The 13,926-nt window shown below is 44.8% G+C and overlaps 1 protein-coding gene across 7 annotated transcripts in view; it reads right to left on the bottom strand.

The window, feature by feature from the left end:
- LOC119378843 (obscurin) overlaps nt 1-13,926 on the bottom strand; it is a 177,822-nt gene that overhangs the window by 142,133 nt on the left and 21,763 nt on the right. For all 7 annotated transcript variants that reach the window (XM_037647871.2, XM_037647874.2, XM_037647875.2 and 4 more), the window contains exons 2-3: nt 6,753-6,814; nt 2,255-2,880 (exon numbers count right to left, since the gene is read on the bottom strand). In XM_037647871.2, coding sequence (XP_037503799.1) covers nt 2,255-2,880; nt 6,753-6,801 — 675 coding nt within the window. In that variant the 5' untranslated portion in view covers nt 6,802-6,814. The remainder of the gene's footprint in view (nt 1-2,254; nt 2,881-6,752; nt 6,815-13,926) is intronic.

Below are 13,926 nucleotides of genomic sequence, written 5' to 3'. Positions count from 1 at the left end.
GGCGCGTCATAGAAATAGGATAAACAGTGCAACAACCACAGAGGTTATACTTACTGGGTCTCTTTTACTTGTTTATTAGGTGGTTGGAAGAGGTGAGGGCAGGTGAATGGTCATCCCATTCATTCTCCTTCTTGTCCCGGCTGGTGCGCTTTCTGTTTTTATTGTGCATCCAAAGTTTCCGACGTATAATTCATCCATAAGCAGCAACATCGACGATAAATACTGCAAATACCCTTTAGCGATGGAAAGCCGATCAACAGCACGAAACGGTAAGCCTGTTTCGGTTACTTTCATGAGGGATGGGTGTGGCTGCGATTTGGGCGAGGGAGAGCTGGGTAAGGCGTTAAGATATTCGAGCTATTCCGAGCAAAATAAAACTTTTTTATCTTGTTTCCTTCTGGGGTAGCGGGGTGGGGGTGGGGGGAGAGAAGTTATGGTATGCTCTGCGTAATCACTGCACCAGACAATAAAACTCATGCAGCCCCAACCCTGCATAAAGAATTCCAGTAGACACAACTTATCTTAAATAATGACCAGTGTGTCACTTCACGAGTTTCTGAACACTGAGCTCTCGAAAACAAAATCATCTGTATGCGTCACATGCAAGTATATTGGAAGGCGCATAGTAGGATAACATTGAAGTGACAGTACTTTTAATCTTTTAATGATTACATTCAGTACTACGAGCGTATACTACTGAATTTAAAGAATGTTCACGTGCTACGTGACGCCATTTGGCCAAAAAGGAATGTTCCACATTCGCTGCCATGGCTGCGTGTGGCGCTGGCTGACGGTCTCAGGGTTGCACATGCAGGAATTGTCCAGAATGTGAATGGGGGAGCGGCCGCCGCCGTAGCTCAGTTGATGGAATATCGCACGCGTAATGCTAAGGTCGTGAGTGCGGTCCCCACTGCCGGCAGTTGTTTTTCGTCCACTTTCATATCCTGTTTATTTTAATAATATCTACACTTCGAGACAGAACTGTCTTTAAAAGCGGCTCCCAATGTCAGGGCGGCGTAATGCAGTGATCGATACGTGGGCAGGTCGCGTAATGCACAGGGCAGACAACCAATGGTCAGTTAGAGCGACGGAATGGATACCAAGGGATGGCAAACGCTGCCGAGGATTGCAGATATTGCAGTGGTGATGAAATCGAGAAGTGCGCAGGCATGAAATGTAATCAGCTCGCGCACGCCAGTGTAAATTGGAAATCATTGGGAGCAACCTCCGTCCTACAGTGGACATAAAATGGGCTGTTATTGAGGATGATGACGACAAATTTATTTAATATTTTTGTCTATGATAGCTCAGCTAAAAGGCATGTTGACAGGCTGACTACTCGCTCAGTGGCATGCGTTCAGCAGTCTCTGCACGAGTTTCTCTCTCTCTCTTTTTTTACTAAGGACTGAAACATTTTCATAGCAACAACGAGTATATTTTTTCGCTTGACTCATGAAGTAAAATAGCCGTGCATTGCAGGTTCCATCGAATCCTACATTTAGGGTTTTTCATATTGCGCTCTAGCTTTGTTGTTCTTACCTTTCCTGTGCTTCTTGGCTATAAATCTGTTACTATGCGTCGTATAGGTGATGCGATTACGATTCAACGAAAATTGGGCCATTCATCGTCTCGGAATATAGAAGGACAATCAAAGAGGAAGAAAAAAGGCAGAGAGATAAGCTTACCTCGTCACGTTGCGCTGCGCTCGGCAAAAGCTTCAAATAGGCAGCTTATTGTTACCAGAAATAATTACTAGTTATGTGCCTAAAAATAAAAGAATTATGAGACCACAGCGTGGCTGCTTCAGAATAATAGTTTAGAAAGCTGCAGTTTAAATTGCATCTTTTATAGAAAAAGTATTACTGAAAGGCGTAAGGACGGAAGGCACATAATTTAGGTGAATAACTAGTGTGTGCACAACTGGCTCTTCACTTCTTTCCAATGCAGTTCAGTTCAGGCAGTAAGTTGTGTTGGTCAAGCACTGACATTCTTGTTTGCCTCGCTAGGCTAGATAGAACGGTAGCTTGGGCTAGTTGCTGATTTAGAATCGACATATTTGCACAGCGCAAAATGAACGGGGACATATGAAAGGACAGATGAAAGGAGTTGAAGTCAGCGCCGCTGTTGTGTCCTTTCATCTGTCCTCGTTTATTTTGCGCTGTGCAAATATGTCGATTCGCTAGGCTAGCTGTAATGCACACGGAATGTGCCTGGTGGAGACTAGCCGCGAGAGCAATGAATAAGCAGTGCTTACCCCAGCTTCTGGTTCCGTGGCCGAGCCTGCCGAGTCCTTGTAGCTGTAGCTGGTCTTGCTGGCCGAGTAGCTGGCGCTCCCGAGGTCGCTCGACTCGATGGTGCTGCTGATTTTGGTGCTGCTGTAGCGCACGGATGCGCTCGATTCGTCGACGTCGAAGGAGGACTTGGACGTGAGCTTGGAGCGCTTGCTGGCGAAGCTCTCTTTATCGTCGTCCTTGCTGAGGCGCCGCAGCGCCCGGGACGCCGAGCTGTCGACGGACTCGCCGAGGATGCTCGACGTGAGCGAAGATTTGCGGCTGCTCTCGAATGAGTCGCCGCTCGATATGGCCAGGGCCCTTCGAGTGATCGCGGAGGATCCAAAGTCGTCGTCGTTTCGGGAGCTCAGCCTCGAAGTGCGCATGCTGCTGCTCTGCATCCTCGTGCTCGAACCGATGTCGTCGTCGTCCAGCGCCGAGAGGCGCGAGCTCCGTCGCACCGTGGAGGACGAGTAGCTGCCGCCGCCCTCGTCACCGTACGACGTGGTGCGCATCATGCGCCGCGTCGAAGACATGCTGCTGCTGATGTCCGAGTCCAACAGCGACGAGCTGCGGGCGGAGGTCCGGCTGGATCTCTCGTCCGAAAGCCCTGCACGCGCCGCAGGCAGCGAGCTTAGAATAACCGAGAGCTGATCCAGTTCGTACGCATTCATGCTAAAAGACAGCTCGTACAAACACGGACACAAGAGAGAAGTCGACACCATAAACGGCGGCTAATTGAAGAGGTACACAGTGACGGAAAAGAAAGAAGGCACGAAAACTTATCTGAGCATGCCCAGGCAGGAATATTACTTTCATGTTCTTTTAACATGAAAGGATTGAGCCGTTTTTAATCGCACTATGGGCAGAAGAACGACGCTTTCCCATGAACAAGCCTTTAAAATCTTCATTTGATACGCCTTGCTACCCACGGAGAGTGGTTTTAGCGAGAGTGCGAAGACTACGTTTGATATTAAGAACTTGCCTAACTAACCACGTGTATTTAATAACAGTAAACAGCTAGAGAACAATGACATAAAAGTGATTTGTGGTAATGAAGAAATTCTCCATTAAAAGAGCATGCAAATTCAGTGCGTAAGTTTTTGAGATGTTTCTCAGTAACTGTTGTTTAATAATTGCACTCGTATGGGAAAGTAGGCCACATTAGGACCTGCTGTTCCAATAGAACTTTAACCAGTTTTTTCCCATAAACACACACACACACGCATTACGCGAACAAACAATACGGTGTTTACAAAAAATATTTAAAAAGAAACATACCAAATAGAGCCGAACCAGGAGAAGCGACCAATATGCACAAGCGTTAAAGGGGTCATGAAGCACCCCTTGGGCTGATTGAAAAAACACATCCTGCGGAAAGCTGACACGGCTATGAACTGCTCTGCCAAATATTACAGTCGTGCGCGCCGCGTAATGGCCACAAGCGGAGCGCGAAGTTGCCGTTTCCCCAGGCACCCTCTTTTCAAACAGAGGCCGGTTCTCACTCTCGTCGGTGGGCGGGGCGTCTGTCCGCTGTACGTCGCAAGAGACATAGCATGCTTATTGGCCGATAGCCGACGTAAATCGAGAGCGGCGTTCGGATCAGATGCGCTTCTTGCCACGGGGTGCCGCCACTTGCCGGCGCCGCACTCCTCAGTACACGGTAGCCGCACTCGCGCAAGCGAATCACAGCGGGAGAGCGATCGCGTTTCATGACGCGCGCTGGCGTAACTTCTTTCCCCCATGCCATCCCTCCCTGTCTAGCTTCCAGTGCGCTCGCCGGCACGAGAAAAGAGAGAAAGCGCTGGGAGCGTGGGCCAAACCCCCGTAACTCCGCTGATTCTTGACGGATTCGAGAAATTTTTGCGGCAATCGATTCGGGAGGCAGTACACTCCGATACTGAGGCCATTAGATCATTACTTGGAAAAGTGGTTCATGACCCCTTTAAAGCTCACGTCCAAGTTTAATACATCTACCACTCTGCGCGTAACATACGAATGTCATCTTCATTGTGGGCGAAGCACAAGAAACGTAGACGGAAAAGAGGAGAACGACAGAAGACAGGCGCTACGTCGTCTTCCAAGTATTTTCCAAATGTCATCTTCCAAGAAGTCCTAAGATCAAGCCTAGCGTTACGAAGCATATACCTTCATAAAACCAAGGCATATTAAAAGAATACTGCATATCACGACAATCTAATATGCGTCATCTGTTTCTATTACTTTTACACGTGGAACTTTCAATTGATGTCATAAAAACGAATAGCAGTGGCTGTGGGCTGTAAAATTCAGCACTTCAGTCTTACTTTATGCCCAGGATATCCACTTGACAGTCCCCACATCAGTATGCAAGGTAAAGTACAAAGACATATAGTGACCAAAGATAAGATTTGTTTTCTGTGCAGTAGCTAAAAGTAAACACACTAGCATAATGTATGCGTCGCCTGAAGAACATTGTATATAGCGGAACCTATACATGAATGACAGCATTTATGTGCATGAGGAATGAATATTTTGTATGCTGGTCCTTTCTGCGACAACCTTGATGCGGCGTTTATGCGAGCTTGATGTGAAGGCATTACATCAGTTATGACAAAGTAGACAGATGATAAAGTCCCGACAAATACGTGCAAGGAACACTATACTATTTGAAAGCTCAGTGAGATACATTCATTAGACAACTTTTCAAATGCCTGTGAAGTGCATATAGCAGAAGCTCACTATCATACTTTTCTGCTGCCTTTAATGGCACGAAAAGCGCCAAGGTAATTAGAGTCTAAACTAACAGAAATGAAGTATGAATAAACAGGAACCTTGGGCCCACCTCTTGAGCTGGAAACCTTTTTTTTTTTTTGGCCACGTTATTACAGAGATAAATTTGCTCATGAATACTGTACGCTTACGTGGTAATTCACCTGCCATGCTACTTCACTTGACATGTGTGATACATGAAACGACCCACACATACATAGTGCTCACGTATATGCATTCACAAGTAACCAGCACAAATGGTAATACGAAATCATGTCGTGTTTGGCTCGGGCCAGAGCCCGAAAACAAAACTACGACGCTGAAGTCTCTAGCATGCAGCGTGGTTACTACTTTCCTTGTAGAAAAAAGAATCATTCGGGAAATACTTTCACGACGAACATATGATTCTAAACCTTCTCCTGGTGCCTAAACAAGGAGCAATTTGCAATATGTTGCCGAGAGAGGGCACAACACGCGCTTCTCTCATAATGACAAACTTACGTCATAATCAGAAATTTATTTGTTCATAAGAGCTGCACAGCGACAAGCTCTCAGACATTGCATTGTAGTATAGCTATATTTGTCTGTGGACATTACCCATTATTGTTCAAAATCATCTTGCTGACAAAGCTCAATTTTCTTTTCCCTATAAGTGGCAAGTAACTTTCGTAACTCTTAGCCCATCAGAACATATAGATGTGGAATGGAGTAGTAGAGAACACGTGCTTCTAGCCTCTCTCTATTACCTTAGCGTTTACTATGGTATGGCAAACTAAAAAAAAACAGATACGCGCAACCTACACGCTAGGACGGACTATTAGCTCATAAAACTGCTACTTTTAGCATGCTCAAGGATGGCAAAAAAAATCTACAGCGCGGAAGACACGGACCACACCAAATGTGCACAAACATGACGCTGGCTTACACACATCGACATTTCATTGCGTAGTTAGTGTGCACAAACATGGCGCTGGCTTACACACATCGATATTTCATTGCGTAGTGGATTAAATATACATATAGGCACTATATTTGCAAGTCAGCGCTATCCACTACGTTTCTCCTTGTGCTGTCCTGTCTTACGGCTACAGAACATGCATTTTCAAATGCCACTGCAACTACCCTAAATCCAAACCTTCTTCTACAGCAAGAGTACGAAACAAAATAGGTCTTGTTACGGTGCACAAGAGACCACATTGGCGCAAGCGATGGCGAAGGGCAACAGAGGAGTTCTTAGTGAGTGATTGATCAGTCTAAATTTATTTCGTGTTTCTCTTTAGCATCATTTCAATAGGTTACCTTTGCTTTTTACGGCTAGTAGGTGTAAACCCCGCCACGGTGGTCTAGTGGTTATGGCGCTCGACTGCTGACCCGAAGGTCGCGGGATCGAATCCCGTCCACGGCGGCTGCATTTTCGATGGAGGCGAAAATGTTTGAGGCCCGTGTACTTAGATTTAGGTGCACGTTAAAGAACCCCGGGTGGTCGAAATTTCCGGAGCCCTCCACTACGGCGTCTCTCATAATCATATCGTGGTTTTGGGACGTTAAACCCCAGATATTATTATTAGCTAGTAAGTGTACGATGTACGAGTACATGAGACGAAGTTGTACAGTTCCATCTGACCGCATTTAACGGCTGATAATTACATATAACAAGTCATTTTTGCGATAGGTTATACAGTATATAATTCTCAATACGTTGGAAGTTTTGCCGCGGGCATCGCCACTTACCTTCGCTGTATTTAGATGTTCTTGAGTACGATGACCTTGAGTACGACATTTTCAGTGCCTATCTGGAAGTGCGAAAATAAAGTAATGTTAATTATTCGGCGATATCTCTGCACTGGTTGGATAACGCAGTAACATGCACACACGAACACACGAGAACTATGAAAGCAGACGTAAAGCACATCACAAAATATGACACAACATTCAATACTACTTCGACAAACAAACGTATATGTAAATACAAAAATACACGTTGGATAGTATTCGAGCAAATGCATGCTTCTATAAAGCCAACAGGTAATTTCAGTGGTGGTGATGATCTATTTACAGGGGGGTCTAGCTTTTCAGACCCGACCAGCAACTTCTACTCGGGGTGTCTTTTTCCACATCACACATTTCAACATGAATTACTGAGGTCTTCCACAGATACGTCACAAGAACGCGAAACGCTGAATTCCTTGCGCACTACCATCGGTCCTTCAGGAGAGACGCACTTATAGGGAAACTCTTTTTTTTTTTCTCATGCTTTCTTATTTTCATTCATTCGCTCTGGGAACCGACGAATCAGCCCCTGTGTTGTAAATGTACCTAGTCACTCGGAAGTCACTCGCCCTCCTCTACAGAATTAGTACAGGATCAGCTCCTGCATAGGACACTTTCTCTTCTAGATAATGCTTTATACTGCACTTATGCACATTATTATGAATGTATGTATATGAATATATACAGGGTGTTTCAAGAAATGTGTCCAACCTTCTCAAAAAATCAGGAAAATGCGATATTTGATTGCTGCCTTCAGAATGGGTTTTTCTGTAGTGGCAGGGATTTTAAGATGGTTAAAGAAATTATTTGAGGCTGTAAGTAAAAAAGTTAAATTAATTAACTTTTTAATTAGTGGAGTTAGGCGGTTGTGTCAAATGGGAGAATTGAAGTACTTCATGCCACAAACCCAACCCTACTTTGAGATTTCGAAAAAGTGGTAATTAGTAATAATTACGAAGTAATGAAGTTCAACCAAATTCAATGGCGAAACCTAAACAGAAACATGGAAGAACGCAACTGCCATATTCTTCCGAGACGTCCAAAATGAGTGAATTACTTTTTCTGTAGCGCTAGGCATCTGAAGATGGTTAGAGACATGACTTGAGACAGTAATTAAGAAAATTAATTTAATTAACTTTTTAATTAGTGGAGTTAGGTGATTATGTCAAATTGGGGAATTGTAGTTATTCGTGCTAGAAACCCATCCCAACATTGAGATTTCGAAAAAGCGGCCTCTAGTAATAATTACAAAGTAATGAAATTCAACCGAATTCGATGGCTTTCGCTGTTGAAAGCCGTTGCATTTCGTTGAATTTCATTACGCCACAACAATTACTAGAGGACGCTTTTTCGAAATCTCAAAGCTCGGATGGGTTCCTCGCATGAAGAACTTCAATTCTCCCATTTGGCACAATCACCTAACTCCACTAATTAAAAAGTTAATTAATGTAACTTTCTTAATTACTGTCCTAAATGATGTCCTTAACTACCTTAAGATTCCTGCCGCTACAGAAAAAGCAATTGTGAAAGCCCCGAGCAAATATCGCATTTTCCTGATTTTTTGCGAAGGTTGGACACATTTCTTGAACCACCCTGTATATAGATGCTCCATCACCATGCAATCGACCAAAGGCACAACATAGCGCATCCATGGCCACCGGGCTATCGAAGCGTTCATCGTAATTAACGTGCTTATGAGGTAGCGCGATCTGCCCCCGACGTTATCCACTACCGATAACCGACGCAACTACAAGGCTCCAGTGTAATTTCAGCGTAAGCTCGCTACCACGCGAGCTTACGCTGACGCAATGAAACTCGACGAAACGAACTCTTTACTCGTAGTTTGAATCGGCAACTGCCGTCTTCCGTCACTAATTTCACGAACCGAAGAAACGCTTCTATGCCGTCCGTAACTTGAGGTGACCTCAACAAACACTTATTCATTTGCATCGGAATGCTTGACAACCTTTTACACTGCGACAGATGTGGCTTCGTGGACACCATTGCGCGCCCCATTTGTGAATTTCCTCGTTACAGTGAGTCCAGAACAGAAGTTACAAGAGTTTAGATAGACTAGATAATCGCCCTTTTCCACGAGGAAGAACTTCCGGACACTGGTCGAGACTGTACTCAGCTTAGGCGTTTAACGCGTTGTTAATTGTGCCTCTCGAGGAATATAGCGTGTTTAGTGATAAAGTTTGAAAAGTGCCGTGCGCTATGTGACACTCATCTGGACTCTTTTTTTCTTTCTTCTCTTTCTTTTGCTAGTGCCTGCTTCTACTTACTTTAATTCTCTTAGCCACATTTTCCCAGCACAAAGTAAACATCCGGCATATGTTTCAGAAGAATGTTCTACTGAGTCAGTTTGTGTTCTATTTTCTTGTGACGAACAGCGCAAAACAATACCAACTACGAAGGAAGAAATGCTTACACAGCGCTGTGTTGCGCTGCTTGCCAAAATAAAACCGGTATGTGTACCGGCTATCCTCTCTGTCTTCCCATTTGCCCTACGTCCTGTCTGAGCAGTTGACAAATACAACGGTACTAGGAAGGCAAGAACTAATATAATATAATAATTGTTGATGTTTAACGTCCGAAAACCACGATATAATTATGATGAGAGCCGTAGTGGAGGGCTGCGGAAATTTCGACCACCTGGGGTTCCTCAACGTGCATCAAAATCTAAGTACACGGGCCTCAAGCATTTTCGCCTCTATCGAAAATGAGGCCACCGCGGCCGCGATTCGCTCCCGCAATCTTCGGGTTAGCAGTCGAGCACCATAACCACTACACCATCGTGGCGGGTAGGAAGACAAGAACAGTACGATCGTTGACCAGAACGGCTGTAATGGAAGGCAGTAAAGGCCAGTTACTCCTGAAATTAATGTTCATTTGTACTCTAATGAAGTTGAGTTGTATTGAGTTGTACTTCCGTTGTAACTAATGAGAGGCAGTTTACAAAACAAGAACCACTGTTTTTTGTTTTGTTTTTTTCATTTTTGTGTGTGTGGGGGGGGGGGGGGGAGTATATCACAGCGCACGTACCCCGCTGGTTCCGAATGATTCGTTTGACAAGTGGATGCAAAACAACCTCTTCAAATCTGCGTTACGATGCAAAGTTCTACACAATTACGTCTGTGAAGTGCACCACCTCTCTCGAAGCCGGCCCAGTTGCACAACGATGCTGACATAGAATTTCACACAACCTAGACCTTCGCGAACGAAACACTGATTATATTCTTTATGGATTCCACGACGCCGAAAGGTGACCTCCATAAAACAATAATGCATGAGAAAGTGAACGTGGCAAAAAAATTGGCCACCATCCCACCCTGCGAACGTGAATGTCCAGTGAAGCTGTATCAAACACCGCACATGCTCATTTTGAGCACATGCTTAAAAGATAGGGCGTGCAAACACGGACACAAAAAAAGAATTCAGGACACCACAAACGCCGAAAGCCATTATGTTAAGTCCATTATGTAAGAAAGCCATTATGTTAAGTCTGAGCATGGTTGCAGAAAGCGATAGGAAGAAACGTGTTGTAGGTATACCGTACATTCATTGCATATCTCACAGGCTAAAGAAAGTAGGAAGTAGATACGGCGTTAATGTTGTTTTCACGGCTGCCAATAAGCTAGGTAAGATATGCGCCGCTGTGCAGAGGAAGAATGAGCGAGTTAAAGACAAGAAGCGAACCGATATTTGTTTCGTAAAACACACAAACAAATTCACTGATTGCCGTACAAGTGTGGTGTATAAGGTTCCTTTCAGCTGCGGCCGCTTCTACGTAGGACAGACGGGCCGCTGCATTAACCAGAGATTATTGGAACATAAGAGATCGCTAACCGGAGGCTCACCTTCTAATCTATCTTTACATTGTCGCGTTTGTAAGTGCACGCCTAAATTCAATGAATGCGCAGTTTTGTACCGACATAGGAATGAAGAAACGCGTCTGATGATTGAGGCATGGCATATCGAGAATAGTGGTAGCGCATGCGTGAGCCAACCGTTGATTAACTTGCATAAAGATGAAATCAAATGCCTTAACAGTTATCTTTCGCGTAGGCCCCCACGCGTGCCGGATTGATAAGTTCGCCTATTGCATGGGCATGCGCAGATAAGTTTTCGTGCCTTCTTTCTTTTCCGCCGTTGTGCATCTATTCAGTTGTTAGTTCGGCGTTTGTGGTGTCCTGACTTCTTTCTTGCGTCCGAGTTTGCACGCCCTCTCTTTTTAGAATGAATATGTACCAACTAGCTCAGCTCTATGTTATTCTAAGCCACACATGCTGATGTGTTTGTGTGTGCGTGGGGGGGGGGGGGGGGGGGGGCGGGGAGGTATGTTTTATTAGTACTTTAGAGTAATGGTTGTGATAGTCGCTTTGTGGTTGCCGTGGTAGACTGTGATTGGTTCCGCGACCATTTTCAGCAAGACGAATTTGTTCCTTCGTCGAGCATTGCATTCACGCTGTTCTTCTGGTGTCTTTGATTTTCGTTGTCTACCCATAGCAGTCATAGAAGGCACTGAATGAGTTGCTTGACGGGTTTCCCTTTTATGTATGAAAGCGGAAGACACGCGGGGAGAAGGAAGGGCCGTTTGACGTCATTCGAAGACCTCGTGTGAAGTGCAAAGCAGCTGCAACCTAATCTTTACCGGGAAAGCGTGGGAGGGTGTTCCCATTGTTCACAGGAACCTTATCGTCCATCATGCCGTTTTGATGGTTGTTGAGTGGTTTTCTTTATTGAAACGAATACTTAGCCCTATGCTGTATGTCTGATTGAAAACAAAGATTTGACGCTTACCTTCAATTGTTAAAGGGCCCCTAAACCACCCAGAGGTCGAAATTTAGTTGTGGCGTTGCAGTTGTGCACGAGTCTACAGCGAACGCTAGCGGAGTTACACGCGTTTGCTCGTTCCGCTCTTTCCTTCACTACGCTGTATTCGTCGGTTCGTCTATCCACCTCTCCGAATGCCTCAGCGTCTGAGGTGAAAACACCGGGAGCGCGCGCATCTACTAGCGGAGGAGCACGCGAGCGTCTGTGGTGAGTAGTGGGATTTGCCCAATTTCTGTGGAACATACGAGCTATAGGAGTTTTGTGCTGACGCCACGAAATTTTCAGACCAACGAGAGGTATACAGCTTCGCTCTAAAAATTACATACTGCGAGCCACGCTTACGCAATGTGCGGCATCCCCAACAGCCGCTGCAGTAAACTGCAGCACTGCAACCGATCCAAACATTTCCATTGTACCGAGTGTGTTTTTACAGTGAAGCCTTATACGGCTCAAGAACGAGCACGCTTTACCAACAGGCCCAGCCCTCAACTCTTCCACTCTTATAGTAGGCACACTACTCAACTAGTGCATTAATATATAATGCATGACTGAGTCCCGGTGAGCTATAGCTAATGGTATAGTGGACGTTCTCGAAAAGCAGAAGAATGTTTACTAGCGTGAGGGAGTGTACAATAAATTATGGGTGCTATCTGGCCATCATCCAACTCCATAGTTGGTTATGAGAAGAGCGGCAGTGGTAGTGCGGACACTCTGAATTCATTTAAACCATCTGGCCTTTTTAGCCTGCAGCCAAGCCTAATAAGAGGAACGCTTTCGCATCTCATGCCTCAGTGAAACACGCCCGCCGCAAACAGAACAGTCGCGGAAGCAAAGCGGTGGGCGTCAAGCAACAAAGCTTTACGCGCGCACGCCCCATCTGTTTACCGTAGCCTAAAACGCAGGCGATAAGGGTTTATAAATAACCAGAAATTTCATACAGACCAGCCGGCCTTCGCTGTGGAACATTGGTTTGCACTGTTATCTTAAAGGTGTTTAATTTTTAAATGCGAAACACTTCTTAGCGAACCCAAGGCACTTTTAGCATCTATCTATCTATCTATCTATCTATCTATCTATCTATCTATCTATCTATCTATCTATCTATCTATCTATCTATCTATCTATCTATCTATCTATCTATCTATCTATCTATCTATCTATCTATCTATCTATCTATCTATCTATCTATCTATCTATCTATCTATCTATCTATCTATCTATCTTAATTGGCATGGGAGGGTAAGAGAGTTTGATGAATAACATGAATAACATGAATAACAGGAAAATCCTGTCGCATACGTCGTCAAACCCATTCCTCCAGTCACGTGTGGCACATACCCGTTTACCACGGGCCGCTGTGTACGGGTATGCGCCACAGGTGACTGACAGTTCATATCTACCCAGGAACAGCTAGAACAGACATTGGTAATTTAAATGCGAGTGCTAAGCAAAACCAACATCGTCAGCGTTCAGCCGACGAATGCAAAAAATAAAAATTCGGATTCCAGCAGGAATCGAACGCATGGCATTCTGCGTGGCAGTCAGGTATTCTACCACAGAACTACGCCAGGCCTAGAAACTGCTCTTCAAACCCTATGCAGGCGTAATGCCGGTGCAACGTCAATTGTCGTTGTGGTGCTGGCTATCTAATTTGATAACAAAGCAATTAACACAACATATGTACTCTTACTCTGCAGGCGTCATGTCAGGTTAGCGTCTGTGGTTCCAGTGTTGGCTCCGCTTTTACAGCAGTCCAATAAACATTACATTCGTATTCCTATCATTCAGCAAGCTATATTCAAGCCTTGCTCGACCCCGGGAGAATGCGCTAACGAAAGTTACGTGATATACACATCATCGCACTTCGTTTCGATAATAATGACGTATGTGCTCTAACGTGAGTGCTGACGTTACGCCAGACCATAAGTTACCCCTTAAACGCCAGTGTTGTCGACTACTTCACTTACAAAAACACGTCGGTCCACCTCGTAACGCTTGGCTCAAAACCAAAAAATGCAGAATAGAACTACTCGCTGACTGCTTCGCACGAAACCCATTTCCGCAAGGCGTGGGATCTGCCGAATTTTTTCAACATAATGGGCGGAACAGCGACTATCTTTCCTTTCAGATAACTCCGTGTGGCTAAAGTATGATATAATTTTATGCCAATGCGTGTTACATGCGTAACTGAGTTCAGTGGAATCCATGGCATTGTAACTTATAGCAAATAGTTTTCTGATCTCTTATAAAGAATTAATCTAATTAAAAATAAACACGTAAGCTTTGTTGTAACCGCAGA

Source organism: Rhipicephalus sanguineus, chromosome 1 (genome assembly GCF_013339695.2).
Source record: "Rhipicephalus sanguineus isolate Rsan-2018 chromosome 1, BIME_Rsan_1.4, whole genome shotgun sequence".
Lineage (NCBI taxonomy): Eukaryota > Metazoa > Arthropoda > Arachnida > Ixodida > Ixodidae > Rhipicephalus > Rhipicephalus sanguineus.
This window is presented reverse-complemented; position numbering and strand designations above follow the sequence as displayed.